Here is a 23169-nt window from a genome sequence, read left to right on the forward strand (position 1 = left end):
CTTTCCGTGGTTTCTTCGCTCCAAACCTGGAGGCATAGACAGGTTGGGGGAGTGGGGGTGATTGGCATCTTTAGCCAGGGCTACCTAGGACCTCCAAAACTCCTGCCTGTATATACATACATACATATATATATGTATGTATATATATGTATGTATATACATATACATATATATATACATATATATATATATAAAACCTAAGGTCTCCTGAAGGGAAAGGGAGGGGAATAAAGGAGCGCTGAGGGGTGGGGATGGGGGTGACTATGTTGGAAAGTACTCTGGTAAATATGGGCATGACTGGCCAAGGTTCCCTCTTCCGAAGCCTCAGCAACCTGGCCTTGTTAGGAGCCGCCGAATTTTAATATCCAAGGGTTTGCAGGGATCCCAAACACTGAAGCCCAGCGGCTGTGATAGACGAAGTGGAATTAGAGGTTTACTTGTCTGGGGGGGAAACAAAACTGTAGCATTCCTTAGAGTATCCCCCGAAATGGATCTGGAGGTGCCTGGCCACAGTGTGAAGCCAGGAGACAGCACGGCCCAATTGGGTCTTTAGGTTGTTTGCTGGGAGATGAGGAGCAGCTCTGGGAAGATGTCTCCCTGCCTCGAGCGCTCCAAGCTCAGCATGTGCGATCTACAGCCGGTCTTGGTCTTGGTGAGCTGTGAAAGGCTGAGGAGGCCCAGCTGGCCTGTGCTGGGACTTTTTTGAAAGCCTGCGTCTGAGTGAGTTGTTGGGAATATGCCTGTGTGTCCGAGTCTGAACAAACCTCTTTTCATGCAGCCCCAGCAGCGGGCTCAGCTGGGAGACCCGGGTTTCGCCTTATGTACAAAGGCAAGTTTTGTATCTGGTTCAGGCGAAGCTGTCGAAGCTTCTGAAATCCCGCACGAAGTCTCTAAAGCGGAACAATGAGGAGTTTTGTAACCACTTCGGCTTCCAAACCCGCGGCTTCCCAGCAAGCACCATCTGAGCTGTCAAACTTCTCTGCCAAGGGGGCTGAATCAACCTGGCGCATTCAGCTCAGGGGCGAGTGGGAGGCTTCCGAGACTTGGGCTGTTCCTAAGGTTTCAAGGACTCGGGAATCTTCGTCATTGGCTCAAAAGAGACGAAGTTCTCAGCCAATCAGACGTGGAACTAGGATGGGGGATCTGCTAGTTATCTTCGAGCTCTCTTCCCTCGCCCCCTCCAGCTCTGAATCAGTTCCCCTCCCCTTCTCTCGCCTCTCCCCCTACTCCCCACCCCCGCCACTCGGTGACTAAGGAGAGCTGCCGCAGGCAGGCGAGCCCTGGAGCAGTTTTAAAAGCCTTTAGAAGAAGCTGCAAGGATTAGAGCAGTTCTGATCCGAGACCCTACGTCCTCTGGGAGACCGGACAGCACCAGAGTGGCCGTAACTGGGGGAGTGCTTGAGCATGGGGCCCCAGGTGCCCCCTCAGCTGGCTTGGAAATGGCAAGTACTGTACATGTTGTCCTTGTCTGGCTGGGGCTGGGTGTCTGGGCAGCTCCGATACTCGGTGGTGGAGGAGTCCGAGCTGGGGACACAGGTGGGAAATGTGGCTCTGGACCTGGGCTTGAAAATGACAGAACTGGAGAGCCGCCGATTGAGACTGGGATCCGAGGAAAGCCGCCGGTATTTTGCCCTGAATCTGGCCAGCGGCGCCCTGGTGGTCAACCAGAAGATAGACCGTGAGAGCTTGTGTGGAACCAGCTCCGGTTGCCTGCTGCCAGTGCAGGTGGTTACTGAGCACCCCCTAGAGCTGTTCCGTGTGGAGGTGGAAATCTTAGACCTCAATGATAACTCCCCCAGCTTCAGCACCCCAGAGCGAGAGGTGAGAATCTCCGAATCAGCTACTCCAGGGGCGAGATTTCCTCTGGACAGTGCCCAAGATCCCGATGTGGGCACCAACACTGTGAGCTCTTATATGCTCAGTCCTAGTCTCCATTTCTCACTGGATGTAAAGACCCTGAAAGACGGGAGGTTGTTCCCTGAACTTGTGCTGGAGAGACCCCTGGACAGAGAGGAGCAAGCGAACCATCAGCTGGTGCTCACTGCAGTGGATGGGGGCACTCCGGCCCTTTCGGGCACTGCTCGTGTTTCTATCACTGTGTTGGACATCAATGACAATGCTCCGATCTTCGAGCCCTCTCTGCTAAGGGTGACCCTCCCTGAAAACACGCCCCCGGGTAAGCTACTAGTCCGCCTCAACGCCACTGACGCTGACTCGGGCCCCAACGGCCAGCTGGAGTATTCTTTTGGGGACCACACATCAGAAGTGGCTCGGGAGCTCTTCAGCCTGGATTCCCACAGTGGCGAGATCCGAGTACTGGGCCCCGTGGACTTCGAGGAATCGAGTTTCTACGAACTCCACGTGAGGGCCCGGGACCAAGGCCAGCCCTCCATGGAGGGCCACAGCGTGGTGCAGATAGAGGTAGAGGATGCCAACGACAATGCCCCTGAGGTACTGCTCACCTCCTTGGTAAACCCAGTGCCCGAAGATACACCTGTGGGCACTGTGGTGGGACTGTTCAATGTGAGGGACCGAGATTCTGGTGTGAACCGACGGTTGACCCTGGAAATCTCTCCTAATCTGCCCTTCCAGATTAAACCCTTTGAGAACCACTATTCACTGCTGACCAGCGAGAGGCTGGACCGGGAGGCCACTGCTCACTACACCATCGAGCTGCTGGCCCGGGACACTGGCTCGCCTCCTCTGCAAACTATCTTAAACATCCTCCTCAACATCTCTGACGTCAACGACAACGCGCCTCACTTTTCACAGCAGCTTTACAGCGCCTATATTGCAGAGAACCGGCCTCCAGGCTCCCTGCTCTGCACAGTAGCAGCTTCAGACCCCGACGCCGGAGACAACGCCCGCCTCAGCTACTCCATCGTAGGGACTCAGATCCAGGGAGCCCCGGCCTCCTCCTTCATCTACATTAATCCCGAGGATGGAAGGGTCTTTGCCCAGCGTACTTTCGACTATGAGCTACTACAGGTACTCCAGATCACGGTAGGGGTGAGAGACAGGGGTTACCCTAGCCTGCGCGCCAATGCCACTCTGCACGTGTTTGTCCTAGATCAGAACGACAATTCGCCGACGGTGTTGCATCCTCGTCCAGGCCGAGAAGCTGCCTCCCCCCAGAGGCTTCGGCGCTCGGCTCCCCCAGGTTCCCTGATCACCAAGGTTACGGCAGTGGACGCCGACTCAGGCCACAACGCCTGGCTCTCCTACTCGCTGTTGCCTCAGTCGACAACCCCAGGCCTTTTCCAGGTGTCAGCGCACAGCGGGGAGGTCCGCACAGCCCGGGCCCTGCAGGAGGGAGACTCTGATACCCAGCTGGTGGTGATCCTGGTAAGGGACAACGGCGAGCCTGCGCTTTCCTCCACTGCCACCGTGCTTCTGGTTCTGCAGGACGAAGATGCTGAGGAGCTACCCCAATCCAGCGACTTCCTCACGCACCCACAGGAGCACTCCAATCTCACCCTTTACCTTATGGTAGCGTTAGCGGCTGTCAGCCTTCTTTCCCTAGTCTCTTTCACCTTTTTGTTAGCTAAGTGCCTGAGGAGAGGCGAGGATGGAGAAAGTTGCTGCAGGCGCCAGGATTCGCCGTCCAGAGATTTCTATAAGCAATCTAGTCCCAATGTGCAGCTGAGCTCGGACGGCACTCTGAAATACATGGAGGTAACTTTGCGGCCAGCTCACTCACAGAGCCATTGCTACAGGACTTGCTTCTCTCCGGCCTCAGACGGAAGCGACTTCACCTTTCTAAGGCCACTCAGTGCCCCACAGCCTTCGGCTTTGGCCTTGGAGCCTGAGGCCTGTCTGTCTCGCTCCAATACTCTGAAGGAAGCGAGCCAGGTGAGCTTCTCCTCTCTCTTTGCCTTCGACCTGTGAAAGTCTGTAGAACTACCTTAACCTGGGAAGTCGATGGAGGGGAGACCTCGCTTCCTCTCACCGTTCCCCGATCCTTAGTCTTGCCTTCCTACGGAGGGTACTTACTCCCAAAGATCAGGTAGCCATTTTTGGAGGAACTGATCTCTAATGAGTGAGGGATTGGGGGATGAGAGGAACTAGGGAAAGAAAAGAGAGGCTGGGAGAACGGCTCATCTTAAACCCCCACCCCCTCCAGTGCCCACACTTTAGGAAAAAGTTGGGTCAGGGCTTTGAACCTATTTGGGAACAAAACAGAGATAAGATCTTTTGGCCCTGCTGTCACTGAGGAAACACTGTAAGAGTTGGGGGATTCCTCAAGGTCCACATTTCCAAAAAACTCAAAGGGTTTTAGTATTCAAGGCTTGTAAATTACTTGCAATTTCTGATCCTTCGTGGAAATAGGAAATTACCCCAAACGGTTGCCTTTCCCATCTCCCCTTCCCTGTGTTTCACATTCACACACTTCTATTGGTCCATGCATGCCATACAGTCATATATATGTGTATACACATGTATGTGTGTATATGTATGTATATATGTGTGTACACACACTCCAACTGTACCACAGATACAATTCACACCAGACACACTAACACACAAGCACAGACACACTAACAGAAATAGACATGCTAACTTACATACACAGAATTCATGAAAATACACAGCACAGAACTTCCTCACACACACAAGGTTATCTCACAGGACACATATATTCTGTGTGGACTTCTGTGTGTGTGTGTGTGTGTGTGTGTGTGTGTGTATGTGTGTGTGTCTATCTCTGTCTCTTCTCTCCCTCTCTCCCCTTCTTTTTACTCTCTCCCTTCTATCAGGCCTTTTCCCTCTCCTCTCCATATTTCTCTCTCACCCTCCAGCTGTCTCTCTCCCCTTTCTCTCTTCCCTTTTCACATATACACAATGCCCAGTTTTAGTGCTATATCTTGCCACCTGTGTTGAGTCCCTAGGGGAAGGCAAGGGTTGATAAGCAGAAATTCTAAAGTAGGGGCTCTTAACTTGGAGTCCATGGACCCTCGAAGGGATCTGTGGATAGATTTCAGAGCATCTATGCACTTGGATAGGGGAAAAATGCATCTTTATTTCAACATAATTAGATTCTTTGTAATTCTATGTGTATCATTTTATTTATTTAAAAACATTATTATGAAGGGTGTCTGTAGGTTTGGTCACACTGCTAAAGCAGCCTAGGACATGCAAAAAATGATTAAGAATTTCTGATCTAAAGCCTTTTTAGGATGTCTGAAAGACATGGGCCTGAAGGAATCCCCAAAGATACAGCTGTTTTTTTTTTTTTTCCAAGTAACTTGGGACTCAGAAGTTTCAAGCCTAGTCAAATGATCCAAGGTCTCCTGCAAGACAAAACCAGGACAGGGTCTGGAAGGTGGGCAAGGAACAATGGAGTAACTTCTAAATGAGATTGGTAGAGTCCTGGGCTAATGCAGATATGACAATTTTAAAGAGGCATCACCCCTGCAAAAAGAAGGCCAAAATGGGAGAAATACTGGTGCTATTTTTCCATATTCAGGATATCAGATGAGTTGGTCTGAGGAGTCTCAGAACCCCAGTTCTGAGGTGGTAAGGATACCCCCGTCTCTCAAAGCCCTGTAAGATCAACAAGTGATAGAAATTTGCTCTGTCTTTGTCAGGGTCATACACATTCACCAAAGCTGGCTGTGACTAGGTGGACTAGGGTGAAGCAGGAATTTGTGGGACCTCACGCTTAGGTAGAACTGGAGGGAGGAGAGGGGCAGGGGCTAGTTTTAGGGTTTCTCAGGCAGTTCTCCTTTATGAAGGGGAAAGTTTCAAATAGGGCCCCCATTATTGAGAATGTCTATTTGGCTTTTTGGTGTTTGTCTAGTGTTTGATAGGTACCTATGATAATATCTTTCCCCTTGTGATAAAGTAGATATAATCCATAAAAGCATAAGATTTCAGAACTGGAAGGGATATTTGAGATCTTGGAGTCCAATTATCTTTTACAGATGAAGAAATTGAGACCCAGAGAGGAGAAATGAGTTGTCCAAGGTCATACAACTAGAAGCAGAGGCAAAAGGGGAGCCTGAGTCTCCTGATTCTCTGTAGTCTTGAACTAGACTCTCTCCATCATCTTTAGGCTGAGGGATTTGCTAACCGCCTACCATCACCCCTACCATAATCCTCAGAAAGTTGATGGAGATTTCATCATAAAAATAGGGGGATTCCCCCTGGGCCTAGGCTTGGGATTCCAGAGTCCTTAGTTCAGCTACCTTCTCTGCCCAGTTACCCTGCGTTCAAATGTGAATCACTTCCCAGTTCTGACTTTCCTTTTTCCTGGAGAAATGCGATCATGAGCATGAAAGACATACCTTTTCTCCTCCTGTTTCCAGAGGCCATGAGGTAAGAAGGAAGTAACTAGGAGTTTGGTGAGAGCAGTTTTATGAAGCAGTGTGGTATTGGAGTTGGAAGACCTGGGCTGAAATCCAGGTTGTAACACATACTAACTACACCCTCTTGGGCCAGATACTTAATTCCTCTAAGTTTCTGTACATTACTTTTCTATTTTAAATGAATTGTATTGATTCAGGTGTTTCCTCCAACAGTACAGATAGAAGCCTGCTCATACTTTCTCATTCTGTGCAGCTCTTCTTGTCTTGTCTCTTCTCCTTCCAGCTTCTCTATTCAGTATACTGGGAATCTTCCTCTGGATCATGGGTAATTTAAAACTGGAATCTAGGGTCTCCTTCCCCAAAGGGTTCCATGGGATGGATTTCAAGGAGTCATAACCTTAGATGGGAAAATTACTTTTATTTTTATTAACCTATCAATTTAATTTTTTTAATTTTAATTTTTTTAATTTTATTTTAATTTTTTTTTAATTTTTTTAATTTTAATTTTATTTTAATTTAATTTAATTTTAAAAATTTAATATTTTTATGGTGTTTTTTTTTAAAACAGCATTCTGGGAAGGGAATCCATAGCCCTCCCCAGACTGCCAATGTGGTCCAGGACATACACAAAAAAAAGGTTAGGAACTCCTGCTCCAGATCTCTTGTCATTTTAGGGGCAACAGGGCAGAACATTTGCTAATTCTTGTCTTTCTTCATGACTGGTCCACTTCCTTTCCTGAATATATCTGCAAAATTGAGATAATAATACCTGTACTGTCTACATAGAGTTGTCAGAATCAGAAGAAAAAATGTAAATGAAGTGCTTTATAAATTTTGAAGTGCTATTATAAGTTGAAGCTGTTATTATGGTAATGACATATTCCTTGCAAATTTTCTTCGTAATGAGGTAAGGGGGTGGGACAGGACCATAGAGATCAAGGAGGTAGATAATAGTTTAATCTGCCATTTCATTTGAAATGGATCCCTTGAGTCTTATGGCTGCAAATAGCAGTGATCATGAATGTAGGGTTGAAGGGAAATAGGAAGAGGGAGGGGAATGGGCTTAAGTCCTGTGAAAATCGATTTCCTGGAGGTCATAGTCCTAGTGGCCCACGCCACTCAGGACAGAGCATCCTTGTTCTTTTTGTATCCATTGTAGCAAAGTGGCCATTGTCCACTAGCATGGAGCATGTGGGTAGGAGGTCCCCTTGGCCCTGGGGGTGTCTTTACAAAGCTGAATCTCTGGCTTGTCTCCTAAATTAACAATGTACTTGGCAATGGGAGATATGCATTTGAACAGGGAACAGAACCTGGTATTTAAACGTGTGTAAAGGAGAAGATGTTACAGTATTGAGGCTGAGCTTTCCAGGCTTATGGCTACTCAGTTAAGGTCCTCTTTGCTATACTCTGCATACCATGCCTTCCATTTCCTTCCACAGAAAAAGTTTGCTGCTTCTCTGAACCAAATAACATTCTCAAGCCTTCTCTGGTGGCTCTGTTTTTGTTGTCTCCCTGGTGCAGAAACAGGAGCTTGGGAGGAAGGAGGGGGATGGGTTTATTCTTTAAGAAAGATTTCTTTCCTTGCTCAATATATCTTGGCCCTTTCACCTTAAGTCTCTGCATTCCAGTATTTATTTCTCTTTGGGAACCTTGATTCTCCTAAACTCCAGTTTTTCCCCCTAGTTCTCCCTCCCCCAATCCCTCTGATTTCCCTTTCTCCCCTTCCTTCCTCAGGAGCTCATTTGCTCCCATCTCTTTCCCTGCCATGTGCCTGAGGCTGTCCACTGAATCTCTTCAGCCTCACTCAAACATGTCTCTTTTTGTTTCCTCTGCAGCAAGCCCCGCCCAACACGGACTGGCGTTTCTCTCAGGCCCAGAGACCTGGCACCAGTGGGTAGGTGATTCTCCTGTTTTCTTCCTTTCCTCTAAAAATTCTTCCCTTGAAATGTGGGAAGGGTAAAGTCTAAAGTTTGGGGCAAAATACAAATACTTCTCCCCTTTCCCGTCTCTACCCCCCCAATTGTTGATTTCAAGAGAATCCTGGGATTCCAACATCTGCTTGGAACATATAGCTCCTGAACCCAGAGGGAGAGGAGACATGCCTGGACCCTTTTAGACTATTTTTTTTTACATTAATTCCTCCCTCCCATTCCTTAGAAAACACCCTGGTGAGCCTATGAGTTTCATCAGTAGTAAACTTCCAGGATGGTATTAAAGTGGGATTTGAGTGGAACTCCTCCCCTCCTCCACACACATACACACTCACACACACATTTCCCAGATAATGGAAACAGTCTGTCAGCCTGAGAGCTGACCCAGAGAGGCTTCTTCTACCTTGGTCTCTTTTCTGTTCATCACCCTTTTCCCTAACCCCATATTGTCATTGATTGGGGGTGGGGGGGAATCCCTTCTTGACTCTAACCTCTGTGGAGGGATTCAGAGCATATCCACCTTTTGGGTAAAAAGATGGAGGGTCATTGTATTCCCCTCCCCTGATTCCAAGATTTTGGCTTGGAATCAACTCCCATTCTGACCCTCCATCTCATGCAGAACTCAGAAAAACAGCAGACTCCAGCAACAGGCATCTGGCTTCTCCTAGAAACACAGAGCAGTGGGGGAAGGGTGGGAGGATGGGCAGCCATAGAGGAGGAGACACTGCAGAGACTGAAAGGTAGAGCTCTGTGAAGGGTGATGGGAAGTATTATTTTGAGGGGAGAAGTGCAGCATCGGTGTTGAGAAGATAAAAAGCAAATTCTTCCTGGTGTGTGTGTGTGTGTGTGTGTGTGTGTGTGTGTGTGTGTGTGTGTGTGTGTGTGTGTGTGTGTCCCCAATTATCATCTGCCTTTTCATTTTCTGTTTTATTCCTGTTTCTCTGCCTTGCTCTATTTCTCTGTGTTTTCCTGTTTGTTTCTCAATCTCTACTTATCCATGTGCTATGCTTTTTTGATGGATCTGTTTCCCAATACACCTCTCCCCCCTACTGTGTCTGTATGTGTTGGTCTCTGTCTCACATGTACTGAAACAAACATGCACATTGTCATATGCTGTATTTCATCTCATTATCTCTCATATTCTGTCTCTGATCACTTATCCCATCGTCTGTCTGGAGTCAGACTGCCTGAAGCAGTGTGTGTGTATGTGTGTATGTGTGTGTGTGTACACGTGTTCACTGTGGGGGTAGGGAATTCTTTCCCCCCTAAATCTCAGCCAGAGAGTTTGAGGTTTTCTCTGATCTTGGGGCCTGCTCCAGGGCCCCCTGGTGAGAGCTTATGGGTATCTCCCCAATAAAGGGTAGGAACTATTCTGAGATGGGACTGAGGGAAAGAAAAGGATGCAGTAAGAGAGAACCCCATAGGGGAAAAGAATTACTGTGCCAGCTAAAACTCAGAGTAAAGAAGAAGCTTTAGATATAATGGAATCCTACTCAAACTCCTGGAACCCAATGCAAAGTATCGAATTTAAAATCAGTGGGCTAGAGTACCTACGTAACATATACATACATACATATATAAAAGAGACAAGTCATCTTCTCTGACTTCTCTGGCCTTCTTCTACCCTTTCCTCATGCCACCCTTAAAGGCCCTCCAGGAGCAAGTCTGGGTTGATCCTTTTCTTTTTTTGACAATTTTGCCTCCCCCCTGTAATAGTACAGAACTTCCCACAATAGTCACTGATGCTCCCTGGACACAGAGAACCCAAAGAACTTTGTTAAAAGAGATTCAAATAACAATAACAATCAATATAATGTGTCTATGCCTGGCTAACTTCATTCCCATACTAGCCATGCTTAACCTTAGATGAAAGTCCCAAGTCCTAGGGAGTGGCAGTATGGACAGGTAGGCTCTGTTCCTCTGCTCCTAGGGTTCCATTATTGGTCAAACCTCATTGAATCCCAGTTCTATCAGATGATGGAGACAGTGTGGTACTGGAGTCAGAAAACCTGGGCTGAAATCCAGGTTGTAACACATACTAACTACATCCTTTTGGGCAAGATCCTCTTCTCAGTCTCTAGATTGGGGGTTCTTAACTGAGGTTGTGAACTTGGATTTTTTAATAGTGTAATAGTTGCATTTCAATATAATGGTTTCCTTTACAATCATGTGTATTTTACATTATGCATTTTAAAATATTTCTCTTGAGCAGAGGTCCAGAGGCTTTACCAGACTTTCCAAAAAAAAAAAAAGTTAAGAACTCCCATTCTAGATGATCAAAAGTTTTCTCAGCTGCCTACACCCAGGGATTAAAAAAAGGAGAAGAGGTTCCCCCCATAAAAAGCCTCATCCTGGATGCTTTCCAACTTCCCTTGGTATTTCCTCTACTCCCCACTCTGTTTTAGCATAACTGGTTTTGTGCAGACAATGAAACTTTCCTAGAGTGGAAGGCAATTTAGGCTACCATCTATATAAGATTAGGGACTAGATATGTGGTTTCATTTTCATAGGAAATGCCCTCTACCCATGCCCATTGACATCTTCTCTGCAAGTTGTAGTCTCAGAGAATTGCCTCCTGTGTTAAATGACTTGTCTATGGCCACACAACCAATATGTGTCAGAGTTGGGACATGAGGACATTCTTCTTGAATTGGAGACCATCTCTTCATCCATTACATCATTATGCTTTAAGGTCTATCAGAGGTAGAGATGCTGCCAACTTTATACAGCTGAAAGCAACAGTACAGTTTTATACAGTTCAGCTAGCTGAGTTCAGGTTTAAAGCACCCATTGCTATCACTATCACTACAAGTGACATCTAAGGTTTAAGATGATCCAACCAATCTGTCTGGGTTCTGTCTATTATTGATCCCTATAAGTCCTTCATTCTTTTCTGATACCTAAAAACCTACCCCATTACTTCCGATTGAAATTAGCTATTAGTCTTTAAGTATACACTGGACAATCCTATTTTTCCACACCTTTCTCTTTGGCCTCCGAAGTAGTTACTGTTCCAGCCTCTGTATTTCCACTATAAGTATATGTATGTATGTATACACATTTGCATATATGTGTACATGTATGTATGCACACATGTATGTGCGTACACACATGTATACATATAATGCGTGTGACTGTGAGCAAGTCCCTTCCAGTCACTGGGCCTAAGTTTCACCACCTATGAAATGAAAAGGGGTAGAATATATAATTCCAAGGTCTATCAGCTGATATACTAAGATTCCCAATTCAGTTCTTTCCCATTCCCTAGATATGGGAGTTCTCTGTCCCTTGATTCCAAACCCATCTTCCTGACCCACTCTTACTTCTAAAGAGCCTGGTTATCTTTCCATCTCATGGAATCACCATACTGATCCATCACTAGTTCCATACTCTTTACTATAAGATTGATTAAGATGGATTTCCTCTATGACTTAAACAACATTTAGTTTTCCTCTCTTCTTCTTAGTTAATTTTTAGCTTATGGTTTAATTTTTGAAGGGAAAAAAAAACAGCATCTGAGATATTTTGTGTATTTATTGAAGTTTGTTGTTTTCAGTTCTGCCAACCTCTCCTTATATTCCCCTATCTTGTACAGGATTATAGATTTAGAGATGAAGAGGACCTTAGAAGTCATTTAATCCAACCCTCTGGTTTTACAGAGAGGTTAGGTGAATTACCCAAGGTCACATAGCTAACAAATGATAGAGCAGGTACTCAAACACAGATCCTTTGACTCAAAACCCACTATTTCTTCCCCTATACCACATAGCTTTTGCATTTCAAAGCAACTTCCATAGATTTCTTCATTAAACAAGAAAATCCCTATATTTATATTTTAGCTTAAAACTCCAGATATACATTTTAACACAGAAAACTCTAAACTCTGAGGTGTCTACTCTGAATATAAAATGCCTTCTTGTGGAGAGGGTTGGGTTTTTGTTTTTTTTTTTGGAAGGGGAAGGCAAAGGCAATTGGGGTTGAGTCACTTGCCCAAGGTCATACAGCTAGTAAGTTTTAAGTATCTGAGGTCAGATTTGAACTCAGGCCCTCCTGACTCCAGGTCTGGTACTCTCCTCACTCTGCCCACTCTGCCCACTCTGCCCCAGTTGTTGTTGCCACTGTTGTTGTGAAATCATCTTAATCCTTAGTCCCATTCTAGCAAAGCTCCCCAACTGTCCATGCTGCACTGTTTCTCAAACACTGCCCTTCTGCCCCTGAAGTTGTTCTCAGACCTCCAGCTTCAAAGGAAATAGGTACTTCCTTCCCCTTTTCCCTAACATCTCACAGAACTAGGACCAACTTGGGTTAAATGGCTAATAGCAGGACTCTTCCTTCCCAAATCCCAAAGCTTCCCCCTCTCTCTCATCCCCAGGCCTTCACTCCAAAGAGCTGCCTGGCTGCCTGGCTCCCTGGCTGCCTGCCTCGAACCACTTCCTTTGAAATCTTGTGGCATGCTCAGCTCCTAGCATCCTGCCCAACTCTATCGTTTGCTCTCCTTCCTTCACCTCACAACTGTTATCCCACCACCACCACTCCCATATCTCTCTTCTAGCATCTGAATGGACTATTCTTTGGTGCCACTCCCCACTACACCAGCTTCCCCTTTCATCTTCTTTAGTTTCAGTCAGTTCTGCCTGGACTCCTTCTCCCTGGGGCTTAGCCCCCTGGACCCATCGATATTCTCTGCCAGATATAGCAGGGTCTGCTAAGAAAAACCCAGGAAGAGAATGGGGCATAAAATTCAGTCATGTAGCCATAAAGGAGATGTGCTCACCTTCAGGGAAGGAAGAGGGGAGAGGCTTGAGTTCTAAAGCCTTGAGTCCTAGGTAAGAGGTCAGAGAAATCTGAAGTCTCTGCCTTTCCACCCCTTGTCTTGTTATTTTCCCTTTTAGTATCAGCAAAATGTGTGTATGTGTTTACAGAAGTTACGGGGATATGAGGATTCTGTTCAGAACCTCCATTCACTGATCAAGTAGGGCCATTAGCAGTCCTAGCCTTCAGCAAAATGATGAAATGTCAGGAAATACAAGGACTAGAAGGACTAGAAGAGACCTCAGAGACCACCTGAGCCAGCAGTCTCATTCTTATAGTAAGGAGACTGAGACCCAGAGATGGAAAAGTGGCTTACTCATTGTAATTAAGTGAGATAAGATTTGTAAAAAGCACTTAGCACAGTGCTTGGCACACAGTAGACACGATATAAAATTGTATTTCCTTTCTCTTCCCTTCCATCGAAGTCACAAACTTTAGTGGCATATATAGACCAGTCTCCTGTTACCGAAGGACACAGGCTTCTCTCTTGCTTTGCAGTTCAATCTTCCTTCTTGTATACCTTACATCTGAAAGAACTCAGATGAGAGGATGTTAGAATGAAATAGGTAAAATTTGCATTTGGCAACCCCAATTTCCTATTTTAGGGATTTGTCTGCAACAAGTAATCTTAGAAAACCTCTCTAAGACCTCTATTGCCTGCCTCTGCAGGGGCTCAGGGTCCTCCTCTGTCTCCTATCTTTCTTAATCCAAATAGACTCTCAAAAACCACTCTACTACTAGTAATTTATCCTTAAAGCATGAAAAAATGTAATGTGTTATGTCTGTGAGAAGTATTTTTATTTTTAATAAATAAATTTTATTGATCACTTCTGTCTTCATATTGCCTAAATTTCCTCCTCTATCTCTACCTCTCACCCTTCCTGAGAGCTATCCCAACCACAAAGAAAAAAAAGAAGAGGAAAAAAAATCAGTAAACCTATCAATACATCAGGGGAAAAAATGGTGTTAGTACTTCAAGGCTTTTTGGTCCTCACTGAATGGAAGACTTTGTCAGACAATAGTGAAGGAGGGAGGGGAAAGATGCCTTCTCCGGTCCCTGAAATTCCATTATAATAGACAAACCCATATTTTTACTACCTTTTTAAAAATTTTGCTGCCTTTTGTTTCATATACCAGACATCTCCCCTCATCCACCTGAAAGAACCCTCCATTTTCACAAAGAAATATAGTTAAGGAAAACCATTTGACACAGGGACCATTTTTGATGCAAAAACAATATTGAGTACCTATAGTCCTCACCTTTGATACTGAGAGGAAGTAGGTGTATTTCACAATTTTTCATATGGAGCCAGTGCTTAAGATGATGCATTATTGTCTTTAATCTGGGTTCAGCTGTCCTTTCACCTTGTTTTTCTTTCACCTTGTTTTCACTCATACTATTGAGGTTACTGTGTATATTTTTCTCCTCATTAAGCTGTCTGCTCTAAATCACTCCATGTTTCCCATGTTTTTCCATGTCTTCTCCTGTTTTTTTAAATTCCCCACATGTGTATTTTTTTATAGAATGGTCATATCCCATCATCTTCGCATAGTCTCCCACTTTTCTTTAAGCAAAGGCATGTGTCCCCTGACCACAAAAAGGCAGGTCCCAAACACATACATACACACACATACATATGCATATATGTATATAGTGGGGTCATATTCCATAGGGTGGAATGGAAAGATTTCAAGCTGAGACCAGCATAGGGAGAAAGAATCCCAAGGCAGAGTCAATGTTCACTATCTTTCCATCTCCCTATAGCTCCCAGAATGGCGATGAAGGAGGCACCTGGCCCAACAATCAATTTGACACAGAGATGCTTCAGGCTATGATCCTGGCTTCTGCCAATGGTGAGATGTGTGCTGGGGGGTGGGGGGGAAGGAGGGGAAGGAGAATGGGAGAGGAAACAAAATAAAATGGGAGGGAAGGGCTGGTTATGATCACAGAATGATGCCTTTGAATGGAAATTAGCATCTTGGGGATCTGGGGTCTCAAAACCAAATCCCAAGGTGAGAAAGGGAGGACTTGTTATCAGGAAGACCTTAGTTTAAATTCTACCTTAAACAATTACTAGTTGTGCGATCCTCGACTTAACTTTTTTCTGTGTCAGTTTTCTCATCTCTAAAATAAGAAGATAAGACTCAGTGACCACTAAGGTCCATTTTACCTCTCAATCCCATTATCTATGATCTATGTCTGAGTCAGGCTACAGACACATGTAGTGTTGATAGTACTTGGCAGGGCTTTCTGGAGTCCTAGTGTATAGAAAATGAGACTGGCAGTCATGCCATGCCTTGGTTCCATGCCTACCTCTAACTCAACCATGCCCCATGCCTCTCTCCTTCGAGATAGGAAGAGGACCATCACTGCCTTTTCTAACAACTTTCCAGGGATGTGCTGGTAAATGTTTAACAACTGGCTTTGGGAGAGGGGGAGGGAAGGAGGGAAAGTGTCTCCAGGACATATTTTAAAGTTTAATCTGTATTATTAACATTTTCTTCTTCACTTTCTTAAAATCTACAGTAGACCATCAACAGAACAATAAATCAATCCCTGCTTTGTAGTGTTGCCAGTTGCCTGGGTATAAATGCTCATGAGCAGCTAAATGGTTCGGTAGATAAAGCTCCTGGGAGAAGTCAGAAAGACTCATCTTGGCGAGTTCAAATCTGGAGTCCACACTAGCTATGTGACCCTGAGTAGGTCACTTCACCCTGTTTACCTCAATTCCTCATCTGTAAAATGAACTGGAGAAGGAAATGGCATCATTCCGGTATCTTTGCCAAGAAAACCCCACAATAGGAGCAGGGAGAATTGGATATGGTTGGAAACAACTGAACAATGAAATGCTCACACTAAAAATTTAACAATCAGCTCACAGGAGAACATAATGTTTAAGCTGGCTTGTTTGACCCCTTCTAATCTAAGTAAAGCTCAGTGGGGCCCCATCTGTCAGTGAGGGAGGCTGGTCCCTAGGGAAGAGGGTATGACAAATATCATGGAATTTAGAGTTGGAAAAGAGCTTTAAAGATTATCTCTAGTCCAACCCCTTTCTTTTACAGTTGGATGAGTAGGGCTTTGCAAACCCCAAAGTGCTATATAAATGCCAATTATTAATATTATAGATGAGGAAATTGAGAGTCATATAAATTAAATGACTTGTCCAATTCTAGATATTTGGCATTTGGCAGAACTAAGATTTGAACTGAAGTTCATTAATATCAAATCTAGTGCCCTTTTCCTTACGCCTCAATACTTCAGAGTTTGGTGGAGGCAAATGTATCCAAGGTGTAGGACAATTCTGGTTAAGGAGATTGAGGATGTGGCTGGATTTGGGAGAGGTGTGCAGTTCATGGACCAAGCTGGAAATTCTGTGGTCAAGTATATATAGCTGCTGTGGTCAGATTGGTCAGGTATATATAGCTGCTATGGTCAAAGACTCCACAGGCAAAGAATATCCTGTTCACTTTTAATGGAGATAGAATTGGCATTCATGAGCAAGCACACTCCCCCTCAGTGTCCCATTGGAATAGGGGTCAGGGCTAAATTCAGAGCTGGGGCCCAGGGCCAGGGAAAGCTTCTGTCTCCTGTCAGGGCCCTATAACCTTGCAGCCTCCCAGGGCCATGACCCATGTGGGTTTAGAGCCCTCGGGAGACAAGGGTGTGGTAGGGGAAGAGGGTCAGGCTCTTGCTCTAATGCCCATTTTCCACAGACTCAGAGCTTCCAGGAGCTGGAGGCCAAGCCCATAGAGCTGGGGAAAAGGAGAAGGAGCTTACACTTTGGAGACTTTTTAAATAAACAGAAGGGTTAGTGGAGCGGAGGTAGTCAGGAGGTTGCGGTTTGCAGCTCACACCGAACCTGACCCAGAGTCTCCAGATGGCTTACTGAATGTCCCATGCTCAGTACAGCTGGACTGAAGGGAAGAGCAGGTCCCAGGCTGGGATCTGGGATCTGAGAAAACAAACTGAAGCTTGTGAGAGACTAAGGGTAAAATGTCTACAATCCTAAGTGCAGTTTTTCCACTGGCACTTCCCACCCTCAACATACACACACACACACACACACACACACACACACACACACACACACCCATACATTGTTAGAAATTGCTGAATATTGGGTTATCAAGATCAATTTCAACCTCCTCATTTTCTTGATAAGGCAATGGAGGTGAAATGACTTGCCCAGAGTCACACAGTTAACACTTAGCAGTCAGGGTTCAAATCCAGGACTTCTGACTAAAATCCAGAGTTCTTTCTCTTATTCCATGTGTCTCAGTTTCCTCTCTTATAAAGTAAGGCTGCTACTCCTTGCCCACAATGGACCTTTCAGGGAGGTAAGAAGAGGGGTCACTGGAAGATTGTGAAGATTCCAAAGTAGGGTGGGGTTGTCATTATACCCCTCCCCCCAACTCAGATCCTACCTTCAGTCTAACCATTTCCTTAGGTCTGTCTCTGCTTATGTTTCTTCTCTGGCTTTCACTATTTGTCTGTAAGTGTCTGTCTGTATTTCCCTGTTTCTGTTTCATTCTGTCTCTGTCTATCTCTGGATGGATAGAGGTCTCTGTCTCTCTCTTTCTCTCTGGCTTTCTAATGTGTGTGTGTGTGTGTGTGTGTGTGTGTGTGTGTGTGTGTGTGTGTGTGTGTGTGTGTGAGTGTGTGTGTGTGTGTGTGTGTGTGTGTGTGTGTGTGTGTATCTCACTCTCTCTGTCTCTCTGTCTTTCTCTTGTGTCTCTGTCTCCCTCTGGCTTTCTCTGGCTTCTCTATTTCATAAACCGCTCTGGAGATTTGGCCCTTCTGAGAAGCACAGCTCAGTTTGCTATGTATTGCCAAACCCTCCCCTCCCCCAAACTCCACCACCACACACACATTCCAAGACTGGAAGAGGCTCCTGGAGGGGACATAGGGAGGAGGTAGAGCTAGGGGGCCAGGCTAGGCTCCCAGGCTGAGCTAATTAGAAAAAACCAAGAAATGTCAGAATGAAAGGAAAAGAGGAAGGGGGTGAAAGGAAGACAGAGGGGGCCATCTTAAGGAAAGAAAGAGTGCAGCTAACTTTTCCCAGACATCTCTCCATTCTTGGGAAGGATGTGGGGGAGGGGCAGAGGGTTCATAAACTTAAAAGGGTTTTTGAAACCTGAGGCTCAGAGAATAATGAACAGAGGCTGGAGGGGAAAGGGACAAGGAATGTCTCCATTGCCTCCTCATTTGGAGCAGGTTCCTTCTCGAAACTTCTCTTGTCTTTATTTCCCAATCCCTGGTCGGTGTCCCAGGATTACTCAACCTCTCCAGCCTTAGTCACTATCCTTATCCTCTCTCATGTTTGGGAGGAGAGGAGGCTGCTAAGTGAGGCTCTCTCCTTCCACCTCCCTCCTTCTTTGGCCAGCCTTTTCTATTCTTTTAACCTTCACAGCACTGGGAGACTCAAAAGTTACCAGTGGAACCAGGGGGAGTAAACTGGAATGATGTGAGAGTTAGGACTCCTAGGCTCTGTTCTCCCATAATTTCATAATCTCTTGAGGGGAGATATCAGGATTAAGAAAGAAAGGAAATAAGGATTTATAGAGCGCTTACTAGTGCCGGGTGGTTTATTAAGAGCTTTACACATATTACTTCATTTAACCCTTCACAACAACTTTGAGAGTTAAGTGCTGCTATAATTATCACCATTTTACCTTTGAGGAAACTGAGGAAGACAGAGGTTAAGTGATTTGCCCAGGGTTGTACAGGGTAGTAAGTACCTGAATGCAAATTTGAATTCAGGTCTTCCTGACTCCAGGCGCTATCCACTACACCTACTTGCAGATAAACCCAGGTCTAGCTCCAAGTCCGACCTCTCTTCTTTGTGATAGATATATGTCTCTCCTAATAATCTAGTCCAGCCCTCTCATTTTAAAAATGAAGACAATCCAGTGACTTTGACTTCCCAGAGTTGTAAGCCAGGGAGTGTGGGTTGGGGGCAGTCAGCAGAGCTGGATTGGAAGGTCCCAGGGGCTCCCTCAATCACATTCTGATTCTTCTTTTTCTCTCTTCAGAAGCTGCTGATGGAAGTTCGACCCTTGGCGGTGGGGCAGGCACCATGGGTCTGAGTGCCCGCTACGGGCCCCAGTTCACACTACAGCACGTGCCTGACTATAGGCAGAACGTATACATCCCAGGCAGCACTGCCACCTTGGCCAATGCTGCTGGAAAGAGAGATGGCAAGGCCCCGGCAGGTGGCAATGGAAATAAGAAGAAATCTGGCAAGAAGGAAAAGAAGTAGGGTCAGTATTAGGTCCCAAGCACAGGGCCACAGGGCAAACCCCTCCCACCAAGCCAACCTTTCTCCAGTTCCCTGAACCCCCAGAATGTGGGGGATCACCCTCAGGCTGCTGGTGGGGGCTATGGTGACCCCTCCCTCTTGGGAAACACAAATAAGTGCCCTGTGAATACCCTCTTCTGTGCCTCCAAAGGGATTGAATATGCAAAGGGGGTACTGCCAGGAGTCCCCAGTAAAAATGCTGTGCCCATGGGAACAGTACAGATACAGAGATTCATATAGAAGTCCCCTCCTTTCCTCCATCCCTAGCTTAGAAGCCCCAGTTACATTTGTCCCCCCATACATTCCTCCCCATCAGTTAGGTTGACTGTGTCTCCCAATCCCAAACCTCTAAGCTCCCCCACTCTTCTTTTGGGTATTATGGGTATTATGAGACCTTAGGCTGAGTGGCCTTAAGATCTGGGGAGTGGGGGCAGAACTGTGCTCATCTCATACCTGTGGAGAGTTGTGGGAGCACAGCGACCTCTGACTCCCACTTTCTAAACCAACTTCAAATATTTTCACTTCTCTACTTACTTTTATATGGACTGGGTTTGGAGAAAACTTTCCGCCCTCAGCCTTTGCCCAAGGCCCCAGTAAACAGGGACCAGGGTTGAGTTATGGGACCGTTCTCTTCAGAGTTCCTATCTCCTAATCTTTCTCCACCCCTCAGCAAAAGAATCCATTGCATGTTGGGAAATAGCATGGCATGGTGGGATCATAGGGAGGGTATAGGGAGGGGGGTACCTTTCCACTAGAAAGAAAAACAAATCTTTGGTCAGGATCTTGAAGTAGGCTCCCACAAGTTACTGGTTGGGCTCCCTGAACTAATCAAGCCCCCATATTTTAGAACTGTCTAAGAGTCAAGTGCCCTGTGGACAAGAGAGCTCTGAATTGGGCCCAGTCCCCTGGATACAAAGCCTCAGGCTTCTGGCTCTGGGCACTGTCACCTTGCCCATATGAGATTTAAAGTGAGCCAAATGGCATCAAAGTGAGATTGAGCTCCTGGGACTGGTATATATGTACATGGGGAAATATGTGGGTGGTCTCATGTAAGGGAGAGTTGGGGGGGAGGTAATTGAGGCTAGGTCATCTGGACATAGAGAAAGTTGCCATAGGCAATCCAGGGATATGAATACTCTCTTTTTTATCAGGAAAAACAGAAAGGGTCAGTGTAGGCCAGTTCCAGGGCAGTTTGACCAGTACAGGAAGCCACACACTCCCCCCTCCCCAAGTTTCTGCATGATGGTCAGATAGATATCATGTTCTCTATCCCCAAACACTAGGAAAGAGACCCAGGAGCAGAGAGACAGATGGTCAGGGGAGGGAGGAGGGGCTCTCCTGTAGCTCCCCATGAATTTCATATTCCCTCGCCCTCTAAGGTGCCATTTATTCTACTTTGCCCCTCCCTACCCTTTTCCAGAATTTCCTGGAGCCTGGGTAATGTTTCCCACTGCTTAGATCTCCACCTTCAGATTGTCCTGACCCTGGCCCGACTGGGGCTGTCCTAGTCCTGTTTACACAGAGGAGACCCTCCCACATTTCACCACTTTTTAGTGTAGTGAGTAGTGACCCTGACCGAAACCTCTGAGCTGGTGTAGAGTAGCCCGTGTGTAGCTAGTGCCGTGTGCTTGCTTTTGTGGTGACGAGCGGACAGCAGCACTGGGGCTTTGTCTCCAGCTGCTCCCGCTCCTTCCCCAAGTGCTGTGCTTTACGCTGTGTCTGTGTGCTGCAGCTCCCCCTCCCAGCCCAATCTCGCTTTCCCAGTACTGACCTCTGTACCCCTTCTGTAGAAGCTTCCCTCGAATAGCCACGTAGCGCTCCTCCCCCCATACACGCAAGTTTTATACTCTAATATTTATATAGCTTTTTCTTTGGGAAAAATAATAAAATGGTTTCTTCTGAACCGTTTGGTCCTCGTGTTTCAATGCAAGAAGAGATGGTCAGTAGGGGAGCCTGCAGATGGGGAGACCTGGGGAGCCTGGGTTGAGAAGAGGGTGTTTCTGTGTGTGGACCATGGGGTTGTTGGATTATGTGTGACTAGATGTGGTTGTGTGATTGTGCACATGAGTGTATTAGTGGTGATGTGTGTAATTGGGTGTGGTTGTGAGTGTCTGCTTGCGATTTTGTGTGGATATGCGTCATGGTGGATGCGTAATTAGGTGTGGGGTGGTATACTTGTAGCCGTGCCTCTCTGTTACATCTCCTAGCACCGGTATCTAGGCAAAAGAAGAGGCATGGGGGGAGGGGACTGGAGCTGGCTGGCCAGCAAGCCACGAGTGTTAAGAGCTAGGAAGTCGACTGGAAGAGGGGGGAAGGGAAAGGGAGAATCGAAAAGGGAGGTGGTGTTTCCTCAACCCCCTCCCACTCTCCGCTAAAAATAAATCCCTGGCTCTAATATGGCTGCTTCCCAGGGAGCAGGGCGGAGTTACTCAGCATCAGTGACTGCAGCAGCGTCGGAGGGGCTAGGAGGCAAGGGAACGTGAACCTAACCTTCCTCCCTGTCCGCAGGGTCGGGCAGCCTCTACCGCAGTTTCCCTATTTGCAAAGCCAGCCCCATACCCACTGCACACCACACACACACACACACACACACACACACACACACACACACACACACACACACACACACACACACACACACTTTCCCCTCCATAACTCTGCAGCCACCTCCCACTGTGGTGGAGGATCCCCTTGCCCAGACCCGATAGGACTGAAGCATCCGCAGGAAATGTCCATCCCCCAGACACAGACAGCTAGCTCTCTGCTGCGCCCCACCCCCAGCTTCTGCCTTCTGGTTTTTTTCCATTCACTCTCCTCTCTCTCTCCCTCTCTCCTTTTTCTACCAATCTCCGTTTCTCCCCCGCTCCCCCTCCCCTTCTCTCTGCAGTTTTTCCCGTAGCAACATTTGGATTCCAAGGTGGTTGCTGCCTGAGATGCGGCAAAAACACCAAGAGGGAGGGAAGGAGGGGGAGGGGAGACGGAGACGAATGCAATCATAGGAGGGAAAGCTGGGCTACCCCACCAGCAGGGAGGAACGCTCCCCCCTTTCCGTACTTCGCTCTCGGTCCCATCTCACCCTTCCCAGCAGCCTAAGTGCGTTGTCATGGAAACCCAACCTTCTCACTGAGTTTCTGGGAGCAATTGCCCAGGGTGGGCGGAGTGTATAACTAGGGTGGGAGCCTGGATTTGGCTCCTGACAGCTGGGCAGGAGATGAAGGCGGTTCTGCGGGTTCTGGATGCCTGGGTTCTATTCCTGGCAAGGCTGCAGACTTGAATGGGTGCGTGGGCAGCTGTGGTCCCCAGATTGGTATGTGAGCACGAAAGCATTGTTGGGGTCGAGGAGGGAAAATGGGGGAGCAGCCCCTCCCTCCCTCTACCAGCTACATTCCATTTCAGAGACCCTTGCCCGCAAGAGCTGCCCCACACCTGGCGTCTGGATGGGACCACAGACATCCAGACTCTAGGCCTATTTAAAGGGCTTTATTTGTAGCCCCAGCACCAGACTGTGGCTACTATCCTGACCTCAGGCTTCTTGTCCGGGGCGAGACAGGGAAGGTCAGGAGATCTGAGGGCTATGTATATACTATCACTTCCTAGCCTAGAATTTTTCGTGTCTCTCACGTTTCAGTCATGGCAGGCAGTTTCCTGTGCTTTTATCTGAAAAAACTCAAACAATGACAGCTGGGGCTCCAAGAGTCTGGTGGGCTCATCCAGAGTGTATTTGTCAGTGACCAGGAGGTGGAGGAAAGAACAAAGTTAAGGGCACGGTGCAACTGATTCATTTCCGCTGAGTAAAGAGCAGAGGTCTCAGGGCTGTGC

General features: G+C 46.7%; 1 protein-coding gene across 27 annotated transcripts in view; it reads left to right on the forward strand.

The window, feature by feature from the left end:
- The window catches only part of LOC140518407 (protocadherin gamma-C4), a 204745-nt gene extending 183492 nt beyond the window's left edge, over positions 1-21253 (forward strand). For 26 of the 27 annotated variants that reach the window (XM_072630564.1, XM_072630556.1, XM_072630557.1 and 23 more), the window contains exons 2-4: positions 8144-8202; positions 14817-14905; positions 19085-21253. In XM_072630564.1, the coding sequence (XP_072486665.1) occupies positions 8144-8202; positions 14817-14905; positions 19085-19311 (375 nt within the window). In that variant the 3' untranslated portion in view covers positions 19312-21253. Of the gene's footprint in view, positions 1-274; positions 3853-8143; positions 8203-14816; positions 14906-19084 lie in introns of those variants that run through there. The other variant, XM_072630550.1, reaches the window with a different exon arrangement.
- Positions 21254-23169: the final 1916 nt, after the last annotated feature.

The sequence above is a fragment of the Notamacropus eugenii genome, chromosome 1 (assembly GCF_028372415.1).
Source record: "Notamacropus eugenii isolate mMacEug1 chromosome 1, mMacEug1.pri_v2, whole genome shotgun sequence".
NCBI lineage: Eukaryota > Metazoa > Chordata > Mammalia > Diprotodontia > Macropodidae > Notamacropus > Notamacropus eugenii.